Raw genomic sequence first — 27511 nt, 5'->3', positions numbered from 1 at the left:
TACTCACCATCGTTCGCTTAGGATATCCTTCCAATGAGTGTTACCAAGCAAAAGCACCCTCGAGTATTTGGGGTATTAAATAATTAATAAATGTTGCTAATAAAATTAATGATCACATACTAATCGATACGAATTACCATGTACAGGATATTGCTTGTATAACCTATTTCTCACACAAATAAATATTATTCATTTGGATTCATTTAGCAATTGGCCGGAAGATAAAAAATGCGACCCATTTCACCTAATTGTCCGGTATTTGTCATAAATCCTAGAACATCGAACAAGCTGCTTTAACTCGTTTGTATAAAAAAAACACCTGGCCTTAACGTTATTGTTGTAGGCACGACTATTTCGGCAACTAATATCACCCATAATATTGATTGCAAACGATTGTCGCGGGTGCTCTGGGCATTGATTTTATTACCCTTTTTCCAGTACCATTGACAGGGCTATAGTTTTACACTCGATTGAGTCCACATTGAGAGAGTGGTACGTGTTGGTGGGGCCATGGTTAAGCCAGGTTAATGGGTGGAATGTAAGAAAAAGATGGCCCAATCAAATATATGTATCTCAACGCACTTACAAACTTCCTCCCCGGAAACGGATGGGTGCCGTTTGGTGGGATGTTTGCCTAGAGGGCACGTACCGAGCACGATCGGGGAGGGGGTGGCGGCGGGATGCAAAATTTTCCTGCAATTGGCTCAACATTCGTGCCATGCCGGGCGAGTACCATGGGTTTCCCGGTATCGTTTTGCACGGGGGTCGCATTTGTTGTCCTTGGAACACGTATCGCCACTAAACATTCACGACACTTGACCCACCAACTTTGGCCGAAGGACATCCGGTGTACGCTTGCGAGTAGTGCGCGGTGGGTTACGAAAAAAAGGGAAGGGAACAGAAGCTGGCAGGGCAGAAAAGGCTTCACTGGGTTGGTCCAATGTTAGTTGTTCACCTGAACACCGGCAAAAAAAGGCATCCAAGTTCGTGTGTATCGTCGTGTGCAATGGGCAACGTATCCTTTTACAAAAACCCATCCACCCATACAAGAGCTTTCCATTTCATGTTATATACGGACACACATGCACAGGCAGAAGCACTTTTACAGCAACAAACAAACGCACACACACACACGCGCAGAAACGGTGAAAATCCGAGAGATAACGACGCGGGATGGCACAAACCACGATGATAATGATGATGTCGAATGGCATTGGAATGGATCGGTGCTGTTGCATGCTGCGTGGGAAGGAAAGTGTTGTGTGGCGTGTGGAGAAAGGGGGATGGGTGAATGGAGCGTGCTTTACCCCTCCTTCCCCCTCTCACTCGCTTTCAGGCCCGAGGTGGTTGCCCGTGGTAACCGAGCATGTTCGAGTTTCGTGCTCAGCTTCGGGCTTTTCCACGATGGAAGCTCATCGGGCGCTCCGATCAATATAAGCACCATTCTGGGATATTGCGGGTGAGTGGCATCTTCGAGCCTAGAGCACTCAGTGGTCGGCCATACTCGCACAAAAAAAAGGGCCGGGACTTCGAAATGTCCTCGGAAATGATAACACCCGTAGGTCGGATGGAAGGATGGACGAAGGCACAAACAAGGGACGGGGGGACTCTTGAAAATGAGATGATCGGTACGGTTTAGGCCGTAGTGAAAATCGGGAGCAAGGACTCGGACAGCTTCAACTGAGCGTTTTATTTTGCTTTTTCTTCTTTCTTTTCGCCCTGCCTGCTTGCCACCTGCTGCCAAACTACTTCTTTCCATTCGCTTCCGGGTTTTTGTTGAAGAGGGTGAAAATTAAGTCCGTCGATGGAGCGTATCGTATAGCAGCGGAAAGCTGAACTGGCTCACACCCCCGGCCAATCTGGGGAAGCACAAAAGGATCGGGGATATTACACCAGGAATGGAGGGCTCATGCCTCAACAAAAAAAATACATGCACACGTACAAAAACACACACACACACACATGCATAACTATAAAGACAAAAGAGGCGAAGAAAAGGCAAATGGCAATTGTTTCAGTAAAGTTGTGTCCGTTGCTAGGGCTTGAGTTTAGTGCGAGCGAACGGCGTAATGGGAAGCTATGGTTCGGATGTCCTTTTTCTCTAACTTCTACGATTGGGGGGAGGGTGAAGTTTTTGAGCATAGCATTGGAAGAACAGATACGATGGGAGAAAAGGTGCCAGATGACGCACAGCATCACATTTGAACGACGGTTGGACGGTGTCTGTTTTCGGTAGCAACGTTGTCGACGTTCGCCAACCATGCCACCATTTTCGGACACCCTTTTCCCGTGCCGCAACGAACTTTTTCTTGTGCTTATTTGATTTTTCTTGCCGTTTTTTGTTGTTGTTGCTCTCTGATGCTCTGGTGGTGATGTTGTTGCTTTTTTTCTCTCTGTTTCTCTCTCTCTTTCTTCTGCTTACTTCTTTTCATTCACCTCAAGTGGCACGCGTTTGAAGTAGATTCACCACTTGGTTGGTTTGTGGTAGTGTGGGGATGTTGGTGTAGCAATCGCTTTCCTTCGCCCATCTCCACATGCCTTTTTTGGCCGGATAAAGTTCTTCACCTGCCCGTTCCGGCTTGGTTGGTCACGGTCTCGGTTAAAAGTTAGTGGTAAAAGCCACCATGGTCCTGAGGGCTGAAAGAAAAAGAAGAAGGAAAAAAACAATTCCTTACTTCCCGATCCCCCTCCCCCTCCCGAAAGGGAAGGCATTCATTCGAGCTGCACGGCTCATAATTACGGTTACGGATTTTGTGGAGAGGTAAGCTTGTGGAGCAACCGGCTCGAATTGCTCCCGGAAGCACCACCAGGACCCTGGGTGGAGCTTTGTGCAGTGGGTGGAAAACTTCACTTCCCGCTCATTTAATGGTGGCGGGTTAGCCGGTACAGAATTTAATACCACCGAACCGTAGCGGAAGTGCCGGGAAAATGTGTGACCGACCCATCGAGCCGTAGTTCTCAAGAGGGGGGATTGTGCTGGGCCGTACGTACTGCATCACACAACCATACAGCCGAAAATGCGTACCTAGCGCGTTTTTGGGTATGTATGTTTTGTATTATAATTCCCCGAACGGTTCTCTCAGAAATGAAATTGAGGCATCCGAAAAAGGGACAGAATAAATGTCACTGTCGACAGTGGCCATCCGACAGAAAGGTAGTCCCGAAGCTCGTTTAATTAGCTCAGTCCCTCATCAAGGTTGGGGGACACTGTGGTTTTCGATGCAATATTCCGTAACTGGTACAACTCGTCCGTTTGGCCTTTCGGTTTTCTCATTTGGAAGCGTAACCGCAATCACGGCATTTGCCTTTGGCTAGTGTGAATGTAATGAGCGTATGTGAACCCCAGAGCATTTATCAGCTGTGACAGAACTCTGGCTTCGCCACGGCACATCCCATATCATTTTCGAGAAGCTCATTTACTTATTGTCAAACGAGTACGTGCGGGGTAGCCACACTTGGAGGAGAACGACTGGGAAGAAGAAAAATAAATCACACAAGACGAATATTCCTTACATCCTCTGGTTAGTCTTGAATGGCTGTTCTCTTCACTCATGCTATCCAGTTCTCACCAGCAAACGTTCAAGGATTCACGTGAGGGTACTCACGATGCTGGATGCTGGATGCATGTAATATTCCCGGCATCTGCCCGGCACATCATCACATGCTCACACCCACCAGAACTCAACGCCAAACTTCCAGTGAGTTTATCCCTTGCGTTGCATGCGATGATGTAGTGCGATCGCACGCCCTTGGAACTCAGCAAGCCGGATCATCACTGGAACCCATTTCCCCATCGTTCGAAATCAAACGAATCTGGCCGAAGCCGTCCAGTTTCTAGGGTTACGTGAGCGCTAGCCGAACAGCACAAGACGATACCGCCGTGTCCGGGTATTCCGAGTGCGCTCCTTCGACAGTTAGTCGATTTTCGTCGGCCGAGCTGTGAACAGTGGCAGCCACCATTTGCTCGTTTTTACAGCTTGCCAGCGCGTGCGTGAGTGTATGTGTCTGACCACTTCAGCGAATTTGGTGTGTTACTGATTGTCCCAACTTCTCGGCGAGGGAATGGTTACCGTCCGCTATTGACATTTTGTGCCATCGGGAAAGGATTGTTACATACTTTGGTTTTAGTTTCTCTGTTAAGGAAAGCAAATAAACACTTTTGTGGTTGATTAAATTACAATATTATGCCCGAATGCTGATGGAGTAGTGTTCGATCGTGTGATGTTGAAACAGTGACACCTGATCGTACCATCTCGAACCTCGTGTGTCTTCATATGAAGCGCTTACTTCCGGTGTAAGAACACGAACCATCTCGTGGGATAGAGTGATTTTATAGAAGCTTTTGCTTTTATGTCCCTTGGTAACCGGAAGTGGTGGACAACGGTGTGAACCTGTGACAGAATGTAAGGAAGATAATAAAAAAACGGAAGAATTTATAGTGTCAAAAGGATGCTGGTGGAATGAGCAGGCGCGTCTTTGTATGTGTGCGTAATGTGTTTGGTGTGCCGTTTTGATGAAAGTGTGCGATCCAGACGCAGTATTCCCGGGGACAGGAAATCGTGTTGGATGAGCAAAGGATTGTGCACCGAGCCTAAATGGCGGGGACAACGGGAGATGCTCAATCCAGGATATCAATGGGCTAGTCGAGCATTTGATATGGTGAAAGCTTCCCAGAGAAGCATCATTGTTTAATAGAGAAAACATGCCATTGCACTTGGTTATGTGTGTGTGTGTGTGAGAGTGAGAGAAAATGCAATCTTAATAGTGAAAATAGATGAGAGTGAAAAGAGGAACAACGTAACAAGCTCTTCTTGCTAGATGAAAAGTGAAAACTAAACATGGGAAACTAACAATATGATGTATTATTAATTTGTTGTTTTGCGTTCGTTGACTTGGGAATTGATCGTAAAAGTATCGAGCGAAACAAAAAGATGCAATAAAAGAAAAAAAACTACAATGGAATTATAATTGGAAGTATGTGTTGAGCTTTTGAAGTCTTCACAAATGCTGACTTCCGCTTTGGACGTTACACTTTGTTCTTGTTTGCCGTTGTACCATTTGTGATGGTTTAAACTTTTTTTTTTATTCCTGGCACACGGAATGTTCTCTTATTGTAGCAATTTTAGGAATGTGGAATTTAAAAAGGTTTCATTTTCTTTATATGGAACGTGCTGCAAAATGTTCGCTAGCAGAACAAACTGTTTGTTCTGTACAGTTTCAGCTGGAAAATGCGCTTTCAGGCAGTTTGTTTGAGGGCCTAGATGAAATGTAGAAAGCGAAAATATATTCTTTCCTTACTTAACTTAACTGATGCGCTACAGGTTCAACAAGCAGCAGCAAAACAATCGTTCATCACAAGCAAACTACAACTACTAGCGAGCAGCATAACTCCACACTTTTATCTGACATTCCCGGTTTTGCTGCGTGTCCTTTACCACGAGAAGTACGGCAACAGGGTCTTGTTGCGTGCGTTTTCCCGCACGCAAGCCATACTAGTTGCGAGTAATGAACTTAACTCTGCTGAAGGTTTTGTGCTCCGCGAGCAAACCCAGTCAAGCTAACCAGGCAACCACCATTAGGCAAGTGTGTCCTCTGGTATAGGCGGCGTGCAACAAGCACCATCCATTAGTGCCTTAAATAAACTTCATTTCCCGAGCACCATCACGGGCACGGCCCGAAAATAGCCCCCAAACTATGGTGTAGCAATGCGACCGAATATAGCTCATTACTGCATCCATAATGGAGTTTGCCCATTCCGAACTGACTTCGATCCGTGTTTCTTCAACTCGACACAACAGTTCACGTGATGCTACTTTCACCGTCAGCAGGGGGTCATAATTTGTCTTTACCACCCCTCACGGGTACCACTTTCATGTTGTGCGTGCCATGCCTTCTTCGTTAGATGTTTTGGCCGGTTCGATGGAGGCGCCCGGTGGTTGGTGACTGGGTGTAATTTTTCTCACTTCGATCAGCGGGCGATAGAAACATGTTTATGTTTATCGAAGTGTATTAGGTAAACACTAGATGGACCACCGTTTTGCATATGATGGGCAACGGTACCGGGCCGTGAAGATGTCTTCGTATGTAACAGGGGTAAGGGTTGTTATTATGCTTACGCCATCGGACGGTTCCAGTCGTTCCAGTTATTGACTCATCCGCGAGTTATCGTGCCTACAACGACTACTAACGTCTGTTTGGTGAAGAAAAAAACGGCAAATACGAAAACTTGAAAAAAAAGAAATTCCATACACATTTGTCGACGCGTTGCAATCGTTTTCGGGGAACGATTTGTAAAGATGGGCGTTTGCCCATCATCAAACCCATTACCAATAGGGGCCAGAGAGGAGGTAGGGAGAGAGAGAGAGAGCGGAAAGGGTGAGAGAGAGGAAACGAATTACCATTAATCTTCATGGTAGAGATGAATCACTTTCATTTCCAATTGATTTGCCGCCATCGCGCACCAATCGGCCCCACCGAGCAATGTGTAAATGCAAAGCATTCAACCAAAGCAATTGATTTAACTTTACGTCGTTGCGTCGATCGAATTCGTGCACGAGCAGTGAATGCAAATATTGAAAAAGATTTTTTTGAAATAAAGATGAAATAAGAATGGATTCCATTTCCCGCAAAGCATATGGTATGGTTTCGTTGCTCACATATTAGATGTAAATGTTGTCTACCATTTCGAGACGAATTACAAGAATTCGTTGCTTAAATGGCAACACAACACATCCATCATACGTTCATTCGCGCTCTCCCACGGCAGGGGTTGAAAAGCCAAACACTAAACTCATGCATCAACTATTCATGGCATCTCATTAATTACGAACCATGCCAGGCGTTCACGTAGCTTCCGGCACCCGTTGTTTCATTTGCAGCTTCCTTGGGCGTTGGGCCGTATGAATAAATGATTGCCACTTTATTGAAGCATTGCATATTTGCATTCCGACCACGCGCCACCCCGATTCCGATCCGGTTGATTATTGGGAAAACCAATTTCAATACCAGACTTGGTTGGTGGGGGAAAGGGAACCTTACCTTGAATGATGAAAAATATTTCCCACCTTTCGCTGGTGGGCTGCTGGGTGGACGTATTAACGGTGCATTAGGGGCGAATTACATCCCTGGCTGGAAGGAATATTGCCGGGGCTGTGTCGTTTCTATTCGGCTGCAAGATGAATATCTTTAATTGAATTTGTATGAGACTTTCCTTCCATTTTCGCCCGTATTGTTCGAATCAGTATCGGAAGGAAAGCAGCAGCAATAACAAAAAGCAATGAAACACCAACAACGTTCCAATAATTTTTCATACGCTCGAGAGTGTTTGTGTGTGTAAGTGTACGTATGTGCCCGACGAAGAATCGGAAGGATACAGATTGTTTCGATATTGGGTTTTAGCTCCCGTAAGCTTTATTGTCTTCTCCGTGCGTTCCGGAGTTGGGTGGATTGCACGCAAGAGCCCTTCGCCTGCGCTGTCGAGGATGAGCAGCAAGACGGCTCGATCGATGCGAGCGGCGAACCGTCATCCCGATGTGGTATAGACCATTGGCAGTATATAACAATCTCGAGTGCACACGTTCCGGTTACGGACGTCAATGATAAAGAATGTGCTTCCCTTATCGAGACAGAGAGACAGAGAGAAAGAGAGAGTGAGTGAAACTGAAGCAAATGGCCGGGAATCCCGAAGGGGTTGGAAAGCGTTTTGCCTCCTTCCCTCATGTCACCTTTCCCAGTCCTCCCGCTTCCCTACAGCCACCAGAAATGGAATGTTCGGACATGCGACGGTGCGAATCGGCGAAGAAAATCGTGCCACCGAGGCAGGAAACGTTAATAAGTTTGGAAGGAATGATTAGTTTGGGAGCTGCACCGTACGGTGGGTTTGGCACCAGGAGGGGCGGTTTGGCGCTGGGTGTAATGCTGATTACTCATACCCCGAGATAGGCGAACATTTTCGTTACCGAAGAGTGAAGCACATAATAAAGAAACGGACCCTCTTGTACGGCAATTGAAGCGGGGCACTGGGCGCGCTTTGATGGCCACCATTTTGCCATTCTTGAGTGAGATTTTCTTTGCTTTTAGAGATGTGTTTCGTTTCGCAAAATACGGCAGTTGTGTACGGTGCTATTTGGACTATCGTCGGGCTCGTTAAATTGCCCCTAGAGAACTCTCCTTCGTGCAAAGTAGAGTGTATAACAGGGTTGGTGAATAGGGGGAAAAACTTTTTTCTTATATTTTTGTTAGTTGGAAACTTGTGTACCTTACTTCACGAAACTATAAGCTCTGCGCTTAAGTGCTTTCACAAAGTTCTGCTTGATGCTCAATGCAACCCTTTCTGCATCGTATCAATCGGGATAAGGGTTGCAAATGCAAAATGTGTAGTGAGACAAAAAAAACTATCTTTCATCAACGATTTTCTTCTTCTATTAAATAATGTCATCATTGGCTGGGCAGGAAAAACCTAGCTTCAACCCTTTGTAAAAGATTAAATTATTACCATCATAACACTAACCCGGTTGCGAAAGGTTGAAGCCCATTTCATGTTTTTCTACACATTTTACACGTCCCATTAGCAAATGGTATGACGGGTCGGCTAATTCCTGATGCCTGAACCATTCCACTAGGCAAAGATTCTTTTTTTCTTCTTCGAGGTTTAATCAATTTTTGACAACAACAAAGCAGCAAAACTTTTCTGCCCATGTCAGCAGTTTTAGACCGTCAGGAACCACCTATTACAGTTGCCAAAAAGCTTAAACTGGGTGAAAGTTCTCAATACACTTTTTTGCACTTCTCTTTTCTCCTATCCGAATAAATTGTATGGAGGCTGTATAAGTAAGGACAAAAAAAAAAAAGACGAAACAAATTTCCACACGAAGAAACGAACGAGTTGCTAGTAACGAGAAATAACCCCAACTTGTGGTGGAAAAAGGAATCAGGGTGAAAGTTTGCAACAGTTTTCCCCGATCGGAACGAATTAGGCAGATTTGTGAAGGAGTGGGGAATGCTTTGAAGCGTCCAAATCGAATAGCTGGAAGAAAGTTTTGCCTTTTTTAGACGCCCGTAGGCGCCTTAGGCTCGTAAATCATCCTCATAATGGTACAGGGCATGGAAGGGAACGAAGGTAAGCGTAAACGAGGCGCGGGGTAGTTGTTTGCTTGGTTTGTTTTCCCGCCAGATACGAGACGCGATGCAAAAACGTCACCAAAAATGGACACATTTATCTGAGGCGTGTTTTTGGAGCAGCGACGTGTTTATCGGGTCAAAGTTATTAGAAGTAAAAAATACCAGATTTACATAAACATTTTTGGGGTGAAAAGATGAAAATTCTACTTTTGTGTGGAATTGTTTTAGAGTTCTTGTTTCGATTGTTGTATATATCCTTGAAATGCAATATTTAATTTTTAAATAAATAAAACAAATTTTGGGTAAAAGTAAACTAAGGATGGTTTAAAATCTATAACTTTCACGATGGAATAAATCAGAGTTTTTTAATTTAAATTTTATTAATATATGTGACCGGAATGTTTGATTTTTCTTTTTTTTTTTTGGGAAGATTTTTGTATGTCCCAAAAACCTCTTCTGGAGTTAAGCAATTTTCCCAATTAGCTTCATCCACTGGAACGGTCTGTGCGTGTGTGTTTGGTTTTTCACTGTAAGAGAGTCTCTTGCCACTTACATCCCACTTGACGGTCCGTCAGCATCACATGGCGGCCCAGTACTTCTACAACAGTGGGCAATTTCCTACACCCAGCTTCGCCACCTTTTTTGTCGAGGCTCGGGTGCAAACGGGAAGCGAAGAATCTCACCCATGAAGGGATGCTAATAGCGGGTCGTTGCGAGTGAATATTTGAATGGGAAACCTTGACGGCAGAGGGTGCAGACGGGCAACAGCGTGAAGCAAAATAGCTTACAAAATAAGCCACCCCCAGCTCCATCAACGATGGGTGAGAAAGATGGCACGCCGCCTTTCGATTGGAAGGCAAAGCAAAGTGGCATCAAACCTACAAAGCCACACCACCGGTTCGGTGGATAAACTCTTGAGTTTTCAAAGACTGGGACGCCATTATTGCTGTCACCGTGTAGGGCAAGTAAAGGTAAAAAAAACACACACACACACAGACACATCGAAAGAAGAACTAGAGATATACTCACACAAACAAAGTCCTTCAAGTCGGGGTCGAAGTTGCTTTCGGCCTTCAAAAAGGGGGCAGGTATGGTGGTTGGGGCCGCGAGGAAATAATTTGCCGCATCATCAATTCGTGTCTCTGTGGTGTGTGAAAAAAGAATAGCGAATAAAAAAAGAGAGAGGGAGAATTTCCAAAACCTGAAGAAACATGACGTAGTTGTCCCATCCAGTTTGGGAAGGAATGCTTCTCCTCCCCCGCTTTTACTAATAGACATTCTCAACAACTCCCTTACGCTTCAATAGCGCGCGCCATTCAGAGGCAAAAATAAAAACATCACCCAAACGTGGTAGGAAAAAATCTTTATCCAGAGAGAAAAAAAAGAAAATTTAGGAACCAACCAAAGATGGGTCGCGGGGGAAAATTTATTTCCCCAATGGATAAAGGATGGAATTTAGCGAAGCAAATAATCGATAAATTTGAATACATCCATTTGGTCGTTCGTCGGGTTTTTTTGTGATTGGTTCGGTTTTAGTTGTCTCTAGGAAAAATCATGCGCATGCTGGGTAGAAATGGGCACGCTCAGTCACAAAAATTTCGAGACGAATCTCGAATCTGCACAAATAATGCCAAGGATACCGACCACAAAGGTTCGGCATCATTGAGTGTCGTGAATTTGGTTGCATTTGGTCGACAGTCTGTGACCAACTCCAAACAGCAGACCATGCAGGTCAAAAAAAGAGAAAAGAAAACCAAAAAAAAGCAGGAAACAAACAACCTCATCTATCCCATCCACTGCGTATGGGATGGAAGTGCGATATTTATAAACTTTTTGCGCGGTACAACATCAAAACCAGAGCCAAAAATTCCGTCTGGTCAGTCTGGAGTTGTTGTGAGTGTTTTGCTTGAAGCGTCTCACTTCAAGATGTCTGTTTTTTTCGCGATCGAAATACAAAATATAAAATGGGTTTTTAGGGGGCGAATTTGTGTTTGGAAGCTATTTTCCCGTTAATGTTTATACACATAATACCAGACCTGGCAGAATCTATTGCAGTTTGGTTTAAGATAAACTACTCGTATTTGGATATAATACTATATTTTTACAAAGACTTGTTTCTCCAAATGTTATTCGCCACTAAATAATTGACGATGAAATTACCCTCAAACGAGCGACTTTCCAATAATCAATCGAATATGAATGACATGAATAATGAATCAACGTGCTACAATTTATTTAAACTTATCTCATTCAATTGCACCATTCTGATCGAAAATGGGCAACGATCGAACAAAAATTGCAGTCAAGGTTTTGGTCATTATGCAGCAAAACAAAAAAAAACATAATTCAGCGACCAAATTCGCACTTGAGCGTGGTGGAATGGCGTGCTGGTAGATTTGGTGAGCCATGAGTTCAAGCATCTGATCAATTTGTGCTTACCCAATATAAAGAGGGGGTAGGGTAGCAACAAATTAATATTAAACGTGATATGATCATGATTTTAAATAATTTATTCATTTTAATACCATCCACAGCACCGAGTTTTTCCAACCCCAGTTTGATATACATCTGTGTGGCACGCTAATGAAATTCGGTCAGAACACTTAGCGTTGGTGTGGCCAGCGACTAAATGGTTGTGTGGGCACTGTGGGATTTTCCATGGATGAAATTGAGTTTTTGGTTGGACAATGGTTGCAGTCTATGCATGGCAATTCGGCCTTGTGTACGATGCGCTCGAACCCTCCACCAGCATCAACCTACACTGCTAGCGGTGCGAATTAAATGCATATAATAGATATTAATTAAGGCTATGAACCGAATAAAAGCCGCATTATATCATCTGGCTGGTTCGTGTGACCAAGTGTGGCCCGGTAGGGAGCTGTGTAGGGGTTGATTTTTGAAATTGCTTTATCCCAAACCAGAATGTACAGAAGTCGGACATTTGTGAGTTTCCATTTGCAATTTGTGGAACGTTTAATTAAGTGGAAATTAAGCTTATGTTGCAATCGCATATTGAATGTTGAACGATTTTGGTTCTTTTTGGGGCATTACAACTTCCAGAGGATTGAGGTACAGTAGAGATACTCGGTCCTATTTTGTAAAACTGTGACGCTCCGATTTTAAGAATTCGCCATTGCTATTTTCTGGTAAAGATCTTCCCTAAAGGCATTTTTAGAAAGGCAGTATAGTATGAAAAGCTGGTTGATTATCCTTTGCAAAATGTATGCATTAATGCTTACAGTTCGAACAGATCAATTCACATCAACATTGCTTGCGACATTAAGGAAGCTGTAATGAAAGCTGAACTTCCACGGAACAACGACGTACCTTCGAATGGAACCTCGTACCAGAATGAGACTACTTAAATCTTCATGTACCTGTGTCCGTACATTCACATTTGTACACAAAACACAGATTGAAACCATTGCGAGTGGAGTCAAAGTCGAGCCAAAGATAAGCTTCCTGTGGGAGGATATAGACCCGTAATTTCGTACACCCGTACCGAATGCTGCAGATGAAGATCTCGCGAATGAGCCGTGGGTTGAAAACAACAGTTTCCATTTCCCGAAGCGCCCGGAACAGGATGTGACCGGCTTCCGTTTGCCGATTCATCGCAAAACGATACGAACCGTCGGCATGGTTGAGCGAATCTGTGGTATGGTATCTGCTTTGCCTATCCCTGATGAGCACGGACAAACGGTGGATCGGAAAGTGTGTAGGTAGCCTCATCTTGTGCTTGTCTATTTGGAAGCTGCACACGTGAGCTCGAGCACTTTTTCCTGTTATTGTTGCCGCTGCTGCTACTGTTCCGCTCTGAATCACGTGGCTTTGTGATGGAAGATTTTGAATGATGTAATCATGATCAACACACACATACGGAGATGCACACAGAAAGCCAAACATTGTCCAAAATTGGTGCTATTGCTGAGTGTTTCCAGTTCGTTGGTTCACTTTCGCCCCGGTAACGAGAATTTCTTCGCGTGGAAAATAGTTCCCGACCGATCGGCACACTCTGTACATAAAGCTGCGTTGATTGCTTCAAACATGGCGGGAAGGTTGATACGGGAAGGGATGAAAATAATTACTTGAGGAACTGGTCATTATTTTACCGGTGGCAAGATGAAATCGGTCCGCTAGGTTATGAAGAAATTTGGCACCGGTTTTGTTTGGAGTAAAATCCCCAAAAAAAATTCATTCCAAGTGAAATTCAAATAAGTTACAAACGCTTTTGTTGTTTTGTTTTGCTTCAGCTAGTAATTATTGGCAAGTTTTAATTCCTCGCTTCGCTTGTGTCGACGCTTGTTCGTGTAATGAAAAATGGTTTTCTCACAACGAATTACTACGGACGAAAAAAAACAAAATAACCGTGTACCAAATTCTTCATTATGTTAGCATTATTTCAATAATGTACGAGTAGGAGTTCGCGACTTTGGAAGCGCTCGAAAGTAGACGTCGTTTTTTCGTTCCTTTTTTTGGTGATTAATAAATGAGAAGGTCATTTCGGTTTGTCATCGTTCACGGCGTACCTTTTAATGGTTTTTTTTGTGTGTGTGCCAAAAACCGTCCCGAAGGCTGAGAATTTGTGCGTTTCTTAAGCTAATGGACCTGCTCAGATAGTTAATCATGGCCACCCACCCGACCATTCGAACCGATCCGCCAGGTTTTGCCGGAGTGTTTTGCCCAGGTGAAACAGATGTTACCGGTGAGCAGCTCTTAGCTTCCTTTCCCCGGTCAGTTCCGGTCCCGGGTGGGGAGGTCAATTCACCCTTGACGATGGTGTGGCCACCCATTATCGGAAAGGTTAACGAAGGACGATCGGGCACGCCTGGGCGGACGCGAAAGTGTTGTTGACCTTGCGAAACGATTTCTTTATCGCGCGTGCGTTCCTTCCTGTTATTAGCCTGTGTCGTGATCCAATGGTTTTCATGGGGAGGAAGGAAGGAAGTGAGTGAAAGAGAGCGAAAGATAAAGGCCACTTGAAGCGGACCAACCAACCGACCCGTCGGGTCAGAAAGCATATCCATGGGCAGAATGCCGCGACAGTGAGAGGCGAAGGTAATTTATCAAATGGGAAATTCGTCTTCCCATTCGTCATGGACCGTCTGGAAGGTGGGTGGGTAGGTGGGAAAGAAAGGAAAACCCCCATACACCCAACCAGATGGACTGTTCTTGGTGAAGGGTTTTTTATGCAGCTTTCCAATCCTCCCAATAAAAGCTTTCACTCTATCGTTTCATTTTTTCGTATCTGTTTCCTTTCACGCTTTTCCGCTGGTACTGTGATTTGAACGAGTTTTTGGTGTTTTTCCTCCTTTTTTTTTGGAGCTTTATCCTACGAAAAGGAATCGCGCACGAAAAATCTATTTGACGCTGGGGCACTTGAATATTCATGCCCGGCGAGCGCCAGTTTTGAGCGGGGGCATAGAGCTCATTTCCCGCACCTTTCCACGTGATGTGTAGACACATTTGCATCTAATCAATGTGCGCTATTTGTTTTGTCACCGTACGGAAGGGATGTTTCCTTTTGTTCCTGATAAGTTTTTACGTCTAGCAAACATATGGCCACCTTTCGAAAGTGAAACGATCGATTCAAGGAAACGCATGCGAGAAAGATTAAAACGTGATAGGATAATTGAATAGCGTTCTGCGTTTTCTCGTATAACGGTACGCGAACATTTAATAAGCGGCTCGACCCGATCGTTCGACTTCGATCGTGTTTGCTTTATTCTTGCCGTTTTCTTTTGTTTGTTTGTGTGGCTTTTCCATTTCGTAGGAGAAAAAAAAACTTAGCTACCTAGTGGCACATTGATATTTATGTAGGATTCCTGACTCCCGTGAAGGAAAGCTACTGGGTACGAAGACAGATATTGATTTCTCTGCCAGTCTAGTCGAACCATCTTAACATTTCCCACTTGTTTCCCGTGCTTGCGACCCGTGCTTTTTCCCGTGCCATTTCCCTATTCACACGGCACGATGGTGTCATGTTACGCGACCACCACCAGCACGGATGTAATGTGGCGTCTGCCGTTGATAGATGTTGCTGATTGAAGATTGAGGCGGCTTTTAGCGGTACGTTTCATGTCTACCTGCAAATGGTGGCTTTTATCCTACCCAATGTGATGGCGAATGGGGCTGCAAACTTACAACAAAAGGGGGTTGATGATGGGGGGCCAGAAATCGGTGTAACCCGTAACACTCACTCACATAACCCGCACCACGGTACCGGAAGCGATGGCCGGAAAATTGTCGGAAAATCGATGCCCACATCATCCGATGTGCACTTTTGGGCTGGTTGGGATCTCTATAAAATACAAATACACACCATTTTTCCACCATCACACACACACACACGCACACACCCGCGGCCGCTTGTACGCTCGTTCGGTTCATGGCTTCTACCGCCGTGTCGTTGTCGGGTGATCCTTTGGTTGATTTGCTCGCCCCAGGAACCGGTGGCAATGGTGGTTATCCTTTTTAGCTCATTTTACGATCAACCTATCCGTCGGTTCGGGTTGTTTCCATTTTCGGTACGCATGTTCTGTTATGAAGGGGATTTTTTCTTGTTCTTCGTTTGCTTTTGCTTTGCCCCATAGAAACACCTTCCGCCTGGTGGAAACGTATTTCGATGGTGTACCGGTATGTGTCAGTCCCTTGGGTACTTTCGAGAGTGTACGTGCTGTTGAAGGATGTGTGTTTTTTTGTTTTGTTTTGTGAAGCAACCCTTAGCTCAAACACACATGAGCTAGACCGTGGTATAGATCAAACGTATCGCCCTTTAGTGTTGGTTTATGGGAAGGATGTAATGCGAAGGTCGAAACCGAGATTTATGGATGTTTTACCTCTGTATCGAGAGCATATCGTACAGATAAGGATATTTCTTACTTCTGAGGGAGATATATTCGTGTGTGTGTGTGCATGTCGTTTAGTGTGAGTGTTTGAATGATGTTTTTAAGATTTAATTAAAGAATTACACCCCCGGCATTATGGTACGGCTGTTCTTTATTGCTTCTTGCGTTCGATAATTCTAACACTAACTAAAAAATTAAATCATTTCCTGCCGGTGCTTATGTTTTGTTGATTAACTGACCGAGTTTACCGCACCAGATGGAGTATGGTTGGAGACGTGTTTAGCGCTTTAGTAACAGCTGGTTTCTTGGAACTTGGATGGGAGCTACTGATCGAAGGAAAAATATATCACTATTAGGATGGTGTCGTAAATTTTCCTTTAATTACTATACGGAACACGGAAGGATTATAGTTGTGGGTTGTCGATAAAACTCACTTAGGGCTAGGTAGAATGTTGTTGTGTACTTTAAGTCTTCAGCAGCAGTTGCAATAAAGTTTCTCTATAAAATAATGGATTAATTTAGAAATGAACAAAACAGTAAATATGAATAAAAGAAGTTGATTTTTAATCTGACGTTTAAAACAATTTAAAGAAAATTTCATTCTTTCCATGCCGGTTGGAAGCTCCGCGTGTCGGAATCTTAGGAAAAGCCTAGGAAATGGTATATGTTAAATATAGAGTAAATATTAGCTTTTTGTTTAGCCTTTTTTGGCGATAGCCTTTGATGATCGACTGTCTCTTCGGTTAACCCTTAACATTATTTGACTTGATCCGTTGTTTAAGGTTTTCCCACAAAAAGTTCTCTCGGTTACATGTCAGGACCATTGAGAGAGTTGGCAGAGTTTCGCAAAAGGTTTATCCTTTATTGGCCTATCTCTTCTAGTGTTATGTTGCCATGATGGGTCGAAATGAGGTGTTGATGTAGGTGGTAACTACTGGAAGATATTTAGTGACCATATTCCAATACTTTGTTGAAGGATTGATATTTAAGGAATAAATATTCCATCAACCACAGATGGTCCTGGGTGCAAAACAAGCTGTGGAAATTGTCAAAGCTTATCTTAAGGAATAGGATAGAATGTATTCGGATTCTAAAAACAATCATTTACATCAATCAACATCAATACAAAACTTAAAGCTATATTCATTGGTTGTTCACAAGGAATTCGTGTAAAAAATCGCTAAAATAAGATTAGATTTTTATTGTGTACGTTGGTTGAATAATGAAACCAGTTGATGAAAAGTGAATTATTCTTCATTAGAACTAGCCAATAATGGGGAGTTTAAAGCACAAACCATTTCATTATTGCTTGCTGCTTTTTTAATAAGCTAAAAATAAGGTAAACTGTTCCCATTCTGTATGACGCACCATGTAATAAATTATTTTGAGTACAGTTTAGTTTGCTTTGATTCTGGCAGAAATAAAAGCGTTGGAAAACATGAAACAATTCCCCCCCGAAAAAGGCACATCAAAGACCCGGTCCAGATGCAAGTAAATATTTGAAAACTAAAGCAACAGGAAACGACCGACGGATGGGATGGGTCATGCGTCTTGTAATATGCCCGCCGGCTCGCTATCGTTGCCCATTTGGCAGATTGGCAAACGTACGTGAACAACAACAACATCCGAATCCGGCATATGATTGAAATTTCTCATTTCGTCAAAAACGGCAAATGTAGCACGGATTCGAGCGGATCCAGCCGCGAACCGTCAGGCAAAACTCGTTACAAAAAAAAAATAACGCTTGACCACCGTGTGTTTCATACCGAGAAACGGAAAGCAAGCAAAACATGCTCGTGCAAACACTAGCGAGGAAAACAAATTTGCCCTGTTGGTGCATATTACTGGTTTTGTTTTTCTCCCTCCGACGGCACCATATAACTCGACCCGGCCCGTCAGATTATCCGACGGCCGAAGCAGGAAGAGAAATCAATCTCGCGCTTCAAACGCTCCACCCATTGTGGGGTCGGTAAAGCTTGTCGAGTGCATGGGTGAGCAAAAATAGAATTTTTCCATCGGCAAACGTACGGCAATCAGCCTTAATTTGGGTTCGAAATTCAATGATGTTTTTTTTTCTTTCGCAAGTGGTTTACGTCCAGATTGAATGTTGTTTTGGCATACAAGCAAAAAAGTGGAAACATCATTGTTTCGTTTCGTCCAGAATTGTATTGTTTTTTTCTTCTCTCTCACACACACACACACACACAAACCATGTAAAAATGTTCAACGTGTAGACATAACAAACATATTTTTCATCAAGTGCTTAAAGTGACTTTGCCTTAAGAAGCGTTTGTTGAAAAACATTCGTTCGCATTATGCGTAGTATTGTTGAACAGCGTTGTAATGTGATTGCGGATTTCTGTGTCCAGAAAAAATACAACCAAAAAGTGTGTTTGTGTGTAATGTAAAGGATCTCTTTTCCAGGTGGCATCAATATTTAGCGCGTTGTTTGTGCTTCGAAACGAGTGATTAGTGATTGACTGTGGTGACTAGTTCACATTTCCTGATGAGTTTGTAGTGCGTATACTATTCAGGTGACCCGATCGAATGTCGAACTGATAGACACTTGGCCGATGGTGTCGTTTAGTGCCACTGGTCCCGTACTTGCCGTTTTGTTTCTCTTCATTGGTGGACAATCACGCTACTGTTTATGATGCGCTCCGCATGCAATCTACTTACGACGTGTGCTTGTACCGGCGTCCCACCGATCGTTTGTGGCCAGCTTAAGAAGCAAGGTGTAGCTACGATCTCGATGCTGTCGCGCACTGCATACTGACGGATCAGTTGTCGTGCTGGTGGGTGCATTTACGCATCGAAGATCATGATCTGAGACCGCGCCGGTTCCTGGATCGGTATAGTTAAGTGTTTACCTGTGCGTGTGCGTGTGTGTGTTCGAGCGCGCGTGCGTGCGTGTGTGTGTGTGAGTGGGTCCCTCTTCCCCGCCGCGAACCTCCCACACTCTAGCGCCGAGCAGCTGGTATCGGGCGGCGTTTAGTGGTCAGGCCGGGTCAGAGGTTTCTAGCAGCCAAAATTTCCCAAAACAGCTAGTTGAATGAGTAACAGTGCGATGGTGGCCGTGGCGATCTGCTGTATATTGGTGCTGCTAGCCGTGTTTATCGTGCTGATCATAGTGGTCGGTTCGACGATGGGCGAACCGAAGTGAGATAAGCTCCAACTGGGGCCAGGTCACTTCGCCGATGGATAGCCAAGGCCCCCCGGCTGTTAGAATTTGGACGGATTTTGTTCCACGGGTGCTGCCGCTAGTGTTGCCGTTGCCGACAGAGATGGCCACGGTTGCACGGGTAGCGGCCGCGACGAGTGTGCTCACCATCTCCACCACCACTACCACCACCACCAGCACCACCATCAATACCAACGCCAGCAGCACCTATCCCACCCGTACTGTGTGTGGCGCACGGGTCAGTGGCTTCCGTGGCCAGTAGCCGTAGTAGGAGCGTGTATTATGGAAGCGTGTGTCCACCAGCATTAACATCCCGAGCGTTACGCCGTCGAGACGGTAGAACCAATGGCGTAACGGTCGGTAACCGCGTGCAGCCCGCGCAACGCAACGGTAGAGAAAGCGCGATCCCACAAGCATAACCCAGTTCGACCAGATCCCGTGTGAAGCGAACAGACAGAGCAGGATGGTGGAATGTGTTTGCAAAACAGTGAAACGAATCTTCCTCACGCAACCAAGCAGTTGCACTTGATGCTGATCAGCGGAACAGCACACCGTTCTGGGAAGCTACCGGATAAAACGCGTGTGACTTCAGGAATTTTGCATCATCCGAGTGTATTTTTTTTTTGGCATAATGGCACAATGATCAATACCGGACCTTCAAACGGTGACTCACGTCAGAAATTCTGTCCCTCACACAGCTTTCTTGCATTTGGTGAAGGGAAACCAGCATAGAAGTTGAAACACGACTTTTCCACACTTGATCTTCCCCCTTCTGACTCTCTGTCTCTCTGTCTCTGTTCCGACACGCTTCTTCCAACACTGCGTAGCTCACCAACCAGTAGAGTGAAACAGCAAATACACCCATGTACGCTTGTTGCACCGATTGCACCGCTCTCGATAAACAAAAAAAAACGGGCACACACTTTGTTCATACAGCGTCCAACACGTCAACAAACAAAAAAAAAAGAAAACACACGACACACGAGCATGGAATGAAATCTTACACACCAATTCTACACAGCCGTCTAAGAGGGGGCACCAACCGAATAAAAAGAAAATAGAAAATGAGTTAAAAAAAACAAACAAAAAAAGAAAAGGCTAGTCAAAAACAACAAAACAAAACAACTGCAAATATCTTCAAAGAAAAGAAGATGAAGCAAGTGGCAAACTAAAACATATTTGCCGGGCGAAAAAAGCGGCTTTCGCCACAATGTGAGAGTAGAGAAAACGAAAAAAAACAACCAAACAAAGCGTACACATAAAACACAGCTATCTAGTGCAGAGCAGAAACAAGCAGAAACACTTAATGCTACTTTAAACTTACTTCTAACTACTAAAGAGACTTAGCGATACTTTGTTTTGCATGATTCTTGTGCACGTGAGCGCTTGTTTGGATGGAGAATTAGATTGAAAGCACCAAACGGGGTAAGAGAGCAAAAAGAGAGAGATATAGAGAGTGAAAATCTACCTATAAAGAAAAAAACAGAAAATTAAAACCAAAAAAAATAATAATAAAAGAAAAATGTATAACAATGCTCGAGAAAAGCCGTTACGTGTACGATTGGATGTATGGAACTGCAAAGAATCTGCAACAGACACACACATACACACACTAACACATTTACTTAGCGTTTTAAGTAGAGCCATCCGGTAGCTTCCAGAAAGTAAACAGTAAACGAAACACTAAGTGAAGTTGTATGAAATGATAACAAACTTAAATGCAAAATAAAATAAACAAAACGAAACAAAACAGCAAAGAAAAAAAAAAAACAAAAAAAGCAAAGGAAATCCTAACGAAACATTATAATTTAGAGCCGGAACCCTTAATGTAACCATGGCGAAAGGTGTTCATTCGAGCTCACAAAAGTTTTACAAACTAGTTTTTCATTTCAAGCCAAAATGCTCCCGGCATCGTGGAAAAACCACAGAAGGTTCCACGAAAGGCGCAGGACTAGCGAACACATATCGTTAATAGCAAGAACGTATAATGAGGTTGAATTAATAAACGAGTATAAACAGTGTTACAGCAAGGAATAAATAAATAAGCAAATCTTGTATATGTACGGAAGAATGGCACAAACTGGTAGCAAAAAGAGCAACAATATGACAACCAAAAATGCTACACAAAATGCTTCTCAAAAGAAGGACATGGAACTGCAATTTTCCCCGAAATGAAAACGAACAAAAAAAAACTGTTGCAACACTAAACAGGAGCAAGATCAGCGCGTTAACGTGAAGGTTGGAATGCACTCGAATCGATCCTTGTCGGTCAGGTGGAGTGTGCGAAATAAGAAACCGCTGCTTTTCAGTCAGTGTTTCTTCTTGTGTGTATCCATTCTAAGATAGCGAGCTGAAATTCATTCCGTTATGTCCGGGCGTGTAGGCTAGGGTGTTTGTTAAAGTTTGTGGTTTTTTGATAAAAAAAGAAAAGAAAATTCTTTGGCCATTCTTCCCTCGCCCCCGCCCCCCTCCTCCCCAAAAAAGGAAAACAAAAACCCGCCGAAGGCAAAGTACACACAAGGTCGTGTAATGCGTATGAAGGACTTAAAAATTGCAAATTGGTCCGTTTTATTTCCTAAACTTCGGTATGCTAGCGACTGTAAGAGCGAGCGTGCCAAACAAACAAAAAAAACCAGTGAACAAAAAACAAACAAAAAGCAAAACTCAAGAAAAGAATGAAATAAATAAGAAATAGGAAATAAAAAACGAAAGCGCAACATGCAAAACCGGAAGGAAAAACGGAACGTATGGGGCGTGTATGTGTGTGTAGTGGGGTTGATAAATCACTAGTCGTGGGTAGTGATAGTGTTAGCTGTAGTAGTTATCCATTACTTCCATGTTGTTGTTGGCCAGTTTACCGTTGTTTAATGTGCGCAACAGAATGTAGTTAACAGAACAGCCTTGTTTACCATCGTAACGCATCGAATGCTAACATTTGAGAGAAGAAAAAAAAGATAGAAAGGAAAGGGAGAAGAGAAGAAAGGGAGAGAGTAAGCAAAAAAAAAGAAACACAGAGAAAGAGACTCAAATACAAGGAATTGTAGACAAAAAAGCATTAGTTGTTTATCAAATCTTCGATGTTTTATTTTTTGAACCCATAAATAAAATACAAAAACAAACTTGAAAAAAAAGAAAAAGAATAACAACATCAAAAACAGAATGACACAGTGAACATACAAACAGAGTATATGAAATCCAAACAAACAAACAAAAAACACGCATGAAAGGCATTGGTAAAATAAACTGAAACAACTGTGACAATAATCCGTTTCGAGCAGAAAATCAACCACTCACCTCGTCCTATCGTGAGCGTGAAATACGGTTCATTTTATCCGCAAATTTATGCTTCAACAAATCGGCGGCAGGACATATGGCAGCACATTGATTGTGAAGTGATTGTTTTACTCCCACCCGGGTCTATCGATTCAGCAGACCCGAAGGGAGTTCCGGGCATATCGAAATAATAGGAACACTCATACATCCACACCCAACCGGACAAACACAGGCATTTGTGGCTTGGTAAAATAAATTAACTTCTCAAAGATTACGCCCCACCAGTGGCCATTTCGCAAAACCAGTGCATTAATTATCAATCAATGGCGCTCGTTCGTGCGCTGGTTGGATCTCCCTGCTGGGCTAAAATTAACCTGCTGGTCGAGAGGTTGCAACGATAGCAGTCTCACAAAAAAAAGAAAGCAAAACCGGGTGACATTCGTTTGTCCACTCGATCTCGAAACCTTCGAGAGCCTTTTATTCGGGTCAAGTGGCACAAGAATGTGCTCTCGCTTCTCTTCCGGAGGTGGAAAGGTATCTCAATTCGGTACAGTTGACCCAGTTCTTTCGTTACAACGTTGGTGGTCGAACCTTTTTTTGCCTAGGGAAGTGAAACAATTGCATCGCAAGGGGGTAAGAATTGAGAAAAAATAAAATCCCGAGCTCCAGGAACGGTGTAATTAGATCAAAGTGAGGTTGTCAATTACGAACTGGTTTGGTTCTTGGTGGTTGGACAGATGTGACAGATTTCTTTTTTCTTTTGTAAGGTCTATGATTCTGGGTGATATGATTTTACAGTGAAATTCAATAGAAAGCAGCAACGACAAAGAACAAACAGGAAAACTATGTCCAAGGTTATGAATTTTCTTAAAGTCTAGAGTGTGATTGGAAGTGATTGGTGAGCGCGTTGGATGCCATTTAGCGACAGTGGTTGGCATTAAAAAAGTTTCTCAATGTTAGCCATAACACAGTTCTTAGTCTACAGTCCAAACAAACGAAATCTGGGAAGTGAAGGGTCGAAATTTTCGCATCAAATGTGAAGATTGTTTCGATAAGTTCTATCAGGAAATATGCTGACGAAGGCTACATTTCTCAACTTGCTTCTAACTTCTTTTGAGGATCAAAACAAAAAGGGAGGTTTGTTCTTTTTCGATTCGTATTCGATTCAGACGTATATTGAAGCACATGCCGGGCAAAACATTTCAGCCTAGATCCTGAAGTGTATTATGTCACACAGATGGCGTTCAATATCCACAAGAGTTCGTTCGAAATAAGTGATTCAACTTTCGACTTTGTCTTAGGAAAGTTGTTGATAAAAACGAATAAAATATTGAGTAAAGTTGTTTTAAACGACTTTTCTTGTAAAATCCCCAAAAACTTGATATTATTACTAGTTGTGAGTCATTATGAGTGGAATTTATATTTTTAACACAAATTGTCCCATTTTGTTCTTTACGCGCATTAAATTTTCTTAAAAGTTGTGAAGTAATCAATTTTTTGTATTAATTTAAATTTCTGTTAAGATACAACTTTAAAGATATCGAATAGCTGAGTGATTTGTCTGCTTGAAAGATATTTTTTAAATTATTCTGTTCTTACCTTCTTCAAAATATCTTAATAGTTTAGTAATAATTTCCTACATTCTAAAATGAAAACAATTTTCCAAGTAAACAACTTTTATCAACAATCAAAATTGGCAAAAAAGTAATAATATCCAAAAATAGGACTTGCACTAAATGCAGGAGAAACTAAAAATGAAGGGAAAAAGTACCACCCAACCTCCAGTGTATCGCCTTACGCCCTTTTTAAGCAGTATCTTTAATTGAAACCCGAGATGAACTGTTCACCATTCATGAGGAATTTAACAACCATCCCTTCGGCACACAATGCAACCAGATTCCCGTGCAAAACACCCTGCGCCGTTCTTCCCACCATCGATCCATGTTCGATGCTGCAAAACGAACGATTCGTTCATTTCCGTTCTTTTTTCATTCGTATAACGTTTAAGGGAAGAAGATGGAGAAAAAAAATGGTAGTAGTAAAACTCGTTGCAAAGTTGGATGCGTTCGATGCATTCTATGTGAACATCGACACGCGAGTGCCCGTGAAAGTTCGATCAAATTAAAAACCACTATCGATTCGTGGAAGCGGGATGGTTTACTTTCGAACAAAATTTTACAGCAGAGCGAGAGAGAGAATGAGGAGGAAAAAGTGGAAAAGCCAGTAAGGGGTGGCACCGACTAGTGTGTGCCATGTTCGACTGAGGTGCCACGGTAAAACGGGATCCTCTTGCTGAGCTGCCGATGATGATAAAACCTAACTTCCTTTTCGCTTTGGCGTTATCGAATCCGTCACCCGGTGCACGTTGCGCACGTTGCAAAACCGTGTGCGATGGCACGTGAATCTAGGTGAAGGATATGCTGGTTAGTGCTGGTGCCATTGCTTCGGCACCATCGCATTAATGACGTCTCTATAATCTTGTGACTGGATACGGGATGAACGAAAAACCGTGGGAAGCCGTTTATGGTGAAGATAGGCTTACAGTTTTGGTCTCAGTTCTATTCCCAACTTCCATGGTTTTCTTTAGAATTTCCCCTTTTGGATAGTAGAGACAGCCCGTAACCTGTCACGCTTTTCCCCTGCTGGTACTTCCGCTTATCTTAATCCCACCATTTTTTCTTCTTCTTAGATGTCACCCGAATGCTTTCAAGTTCACCATCTCCCTTTCGACTGAGAAGCGTGCTTAATGGAAATGCACTTCTGGGCTGCTGGTGTTATTGTTTTGATGCTTCACTGTCAGCGAGTGATCACGCGCACTTGATACGCCTTTACGTTAGCCTTTTCGCAATTTGCTTCGGCATCTTCAATGCTTTACTGCCGACGACTATACACCCCCCTTTTCGCCATCTAGTCTATTGTTTGCCGCCCTGTCTTTCAACTTGTGTTGGGGGGAGGCATTTGTCTTCATCCGTCGGTGTTTTTTGCATTCTTTCGCTAGCAGAGAGCCACGAAGCAATGCTTAAAGTTAGCCACCAAAACAAGCGCCTAAGGTATGGCCGATGCATGTACATAAAGGTTGTTTATTTCCCTCAAGCCCTTTTTCCGGTATCTTATTAGCGGATGGGTGGCTCCGTGAAGAGAATAGGCACGACGATGCATACACTTCCGGCGAGCGCGCGTATGTGTGCGCACGGTCGTTGCGCTTTTGTTGCGAACCACTTCAGCTGTCAAAGCGATTGTGTGACGGTGCGCGCTTCAGCGATGGATGTAGCGAAAGGCTCCCGGATGCCTTCCCCGAGCATGGTTTGATGTGCTCAAGGTTAGCCGTGCAGCCACTTTGTGCAAAAGAGCACAAGCAAGAGGCGGTCCACACTTTACGGTAGAGTGATGCTGCACAATGTGTTTAATTATGTGTGCATCGGCACTGCACTTGGTGTATTTAATCATACGCGACCGGGAAGGGGGGTGGCTTTTTTTCGTTCTTGTCGTTGTTTTACTAGCGATCGTTGTTTCACTTTGCTGTATGTGTTCGTGGGTGTGCGCGTGTTTGTGTATTCAGTTTTATCACGCTTTGTTGCAAAAGGACACGAAAGGATTTTATGGCTGCAATGTAAGGTATATAAGCTATGCATCTGGATGCAAATGCTTTCTGCTGTCACATCTTTTCGTGCATCGGGTGGGTTTTTTTTGCTCATCAAAATATAACCGAACAGGTTCTATTCTATTGACTTTTCTCTCTAATAGCCTTGGGTGGAATGCCTTTGGTTTTTGGGGGTGTATTCCACAGGAAACGATCAAATCTGCTACCATCTGCTACATACAGACCGTGGCAACATTGATGTGCACCACATGATGCAAAATGGAAGTAAGATTTTTTATTTGTTCTGAGATGTACCAGTTTTGTTGCATCTACTTAGTCTGAAGCTGAGCGCCTGGTACCAATACCATCAGAACACTAATTACCTCGATTGGTACCATTGGTTGTTTGCATATTACTTTCTACCATTTCGATTACTGTTTGCATGCAAACCAGGGCGCACCCTCGTTTGTGCAGGGTTTTGCTAGTTCGATGAATACATTTTATGTAAAGTGTAAAGTGTGTCAAAATTTATAGGAATTGAATGAGGAAATAAATGTGCTGCTCGTGTTGATCATTGTTACTAGTGTGTTCCATTTGAGAGGAAGGGAAATATAGGGCCAGATAGAAAGAACGGAACAGGTAATGTTATTTGCGACGTGTATGTGTTAATGTACAGCGATTTGTTTCGTTAACAAAAGCAAAAAAAAATACAACAAAATACATCAAACCCTGCAGAATGAATCAAATCGGACCGAATGGCACAAAACAAATCGCAACACCTGTAACAACCGTTATCAATAGGATGCAATAGAAGTATATCATGTTGAAACCGTATTTACACTGATTAAAATCCACCATAGGAAATGCATATGCCAGGCAAACAAACAAACAAAAAAAATGGGGGGAAATAGCGTTACAAATGTAATCTACACGTGAATGTTTTTAAATGGATAACAGTTGCATGTATCATTGTCTCAAGGATTTAGTACCGAGCGAATTCGATGTTTACCTGTAACAGACACCTCTGCCCAAACAGAAAACAAACAAAACAAACAAAAAAACAGAGAAGATGAATGTGGGAAGGGAAATGGTCGTAACAGGAGCATAAAACACACAGAAACACTTTTACACCGTACACGAATACGTAGCTAATACCAAACCATCTGTGTAAGTAGTGTAAGTTAACCTTGGATACCTGTTTGCTCAACCCACAGCGCACACACATACTTAAACACGCACAAACACACAGAAACACACACACCCCCACACAGACAGATATACGAGACAGGTTCCGATGTGTGCGTTACGCGATCGGAAATCGGAAGCAGTGAAGCTGCATTGTCAGAAACTTTAATGTCCTGTCCCATGGGGATGGCGATGGCGCTCATAGTTGCGCATGGGGGAGAATATTAAAAAAAAAACAAACAAAAAATAAAACTGGATGATGCTCGATGCGTTCCGATTGGTGCAAATGAAGATTAATAAAAGAAAAGTTAAACAGTACTGGTTAAA

General features: G+C 43.2%; 2 protein-coding genes across 19 annotated transcripts in view; both read left to right on the top strand.

Moving 5' to 3' along the window:
• Window positions 1-27511, top strand: part of LOC125763035 (cubilin) — a 91442-nt gene that overhangs the window by 30656 nt on the left and 33275 nt on the right. The gene's annotated exons all lie outside the window — the stretch shown is intronic.
• LOC125763144 (uncharacterized) lies at window positions 33-27511 on the top strand. The gene is made up of 2 exons (XM_049425984.1): window positions 33-3997; window positions 18390-27511. The coding sequence occupies exon 2, from the start codon at window positions 19018-19020 to the stop codon at window positions 19126-19128; it is 111 nt and encodes a 36-aa protein (XP_049281941.1). The 5' UTR covers window positions 33-3997; window positions 18390-19017; the 3' UTR covers window positions 19129-27511.

This window comes from Anopheles funestus, chromosome 2RL (assembly GCF_943734845.2).
Source record: "Anopheles funestus chromosome 2RL, idAnoFuneDA-416_04, whole genome shotgun sequence".
Classification (NCBI taxonomy): Eukaryota; Metazoa; Arthropoda; class Insecta; order Diptera; family Culicidae; genus Anopheles; species Anopheles funestus.
Note: the sequence above shows the minus strand (reverse complement) of the source record. Positions and strands in the feature narration are given on the sequence as shown.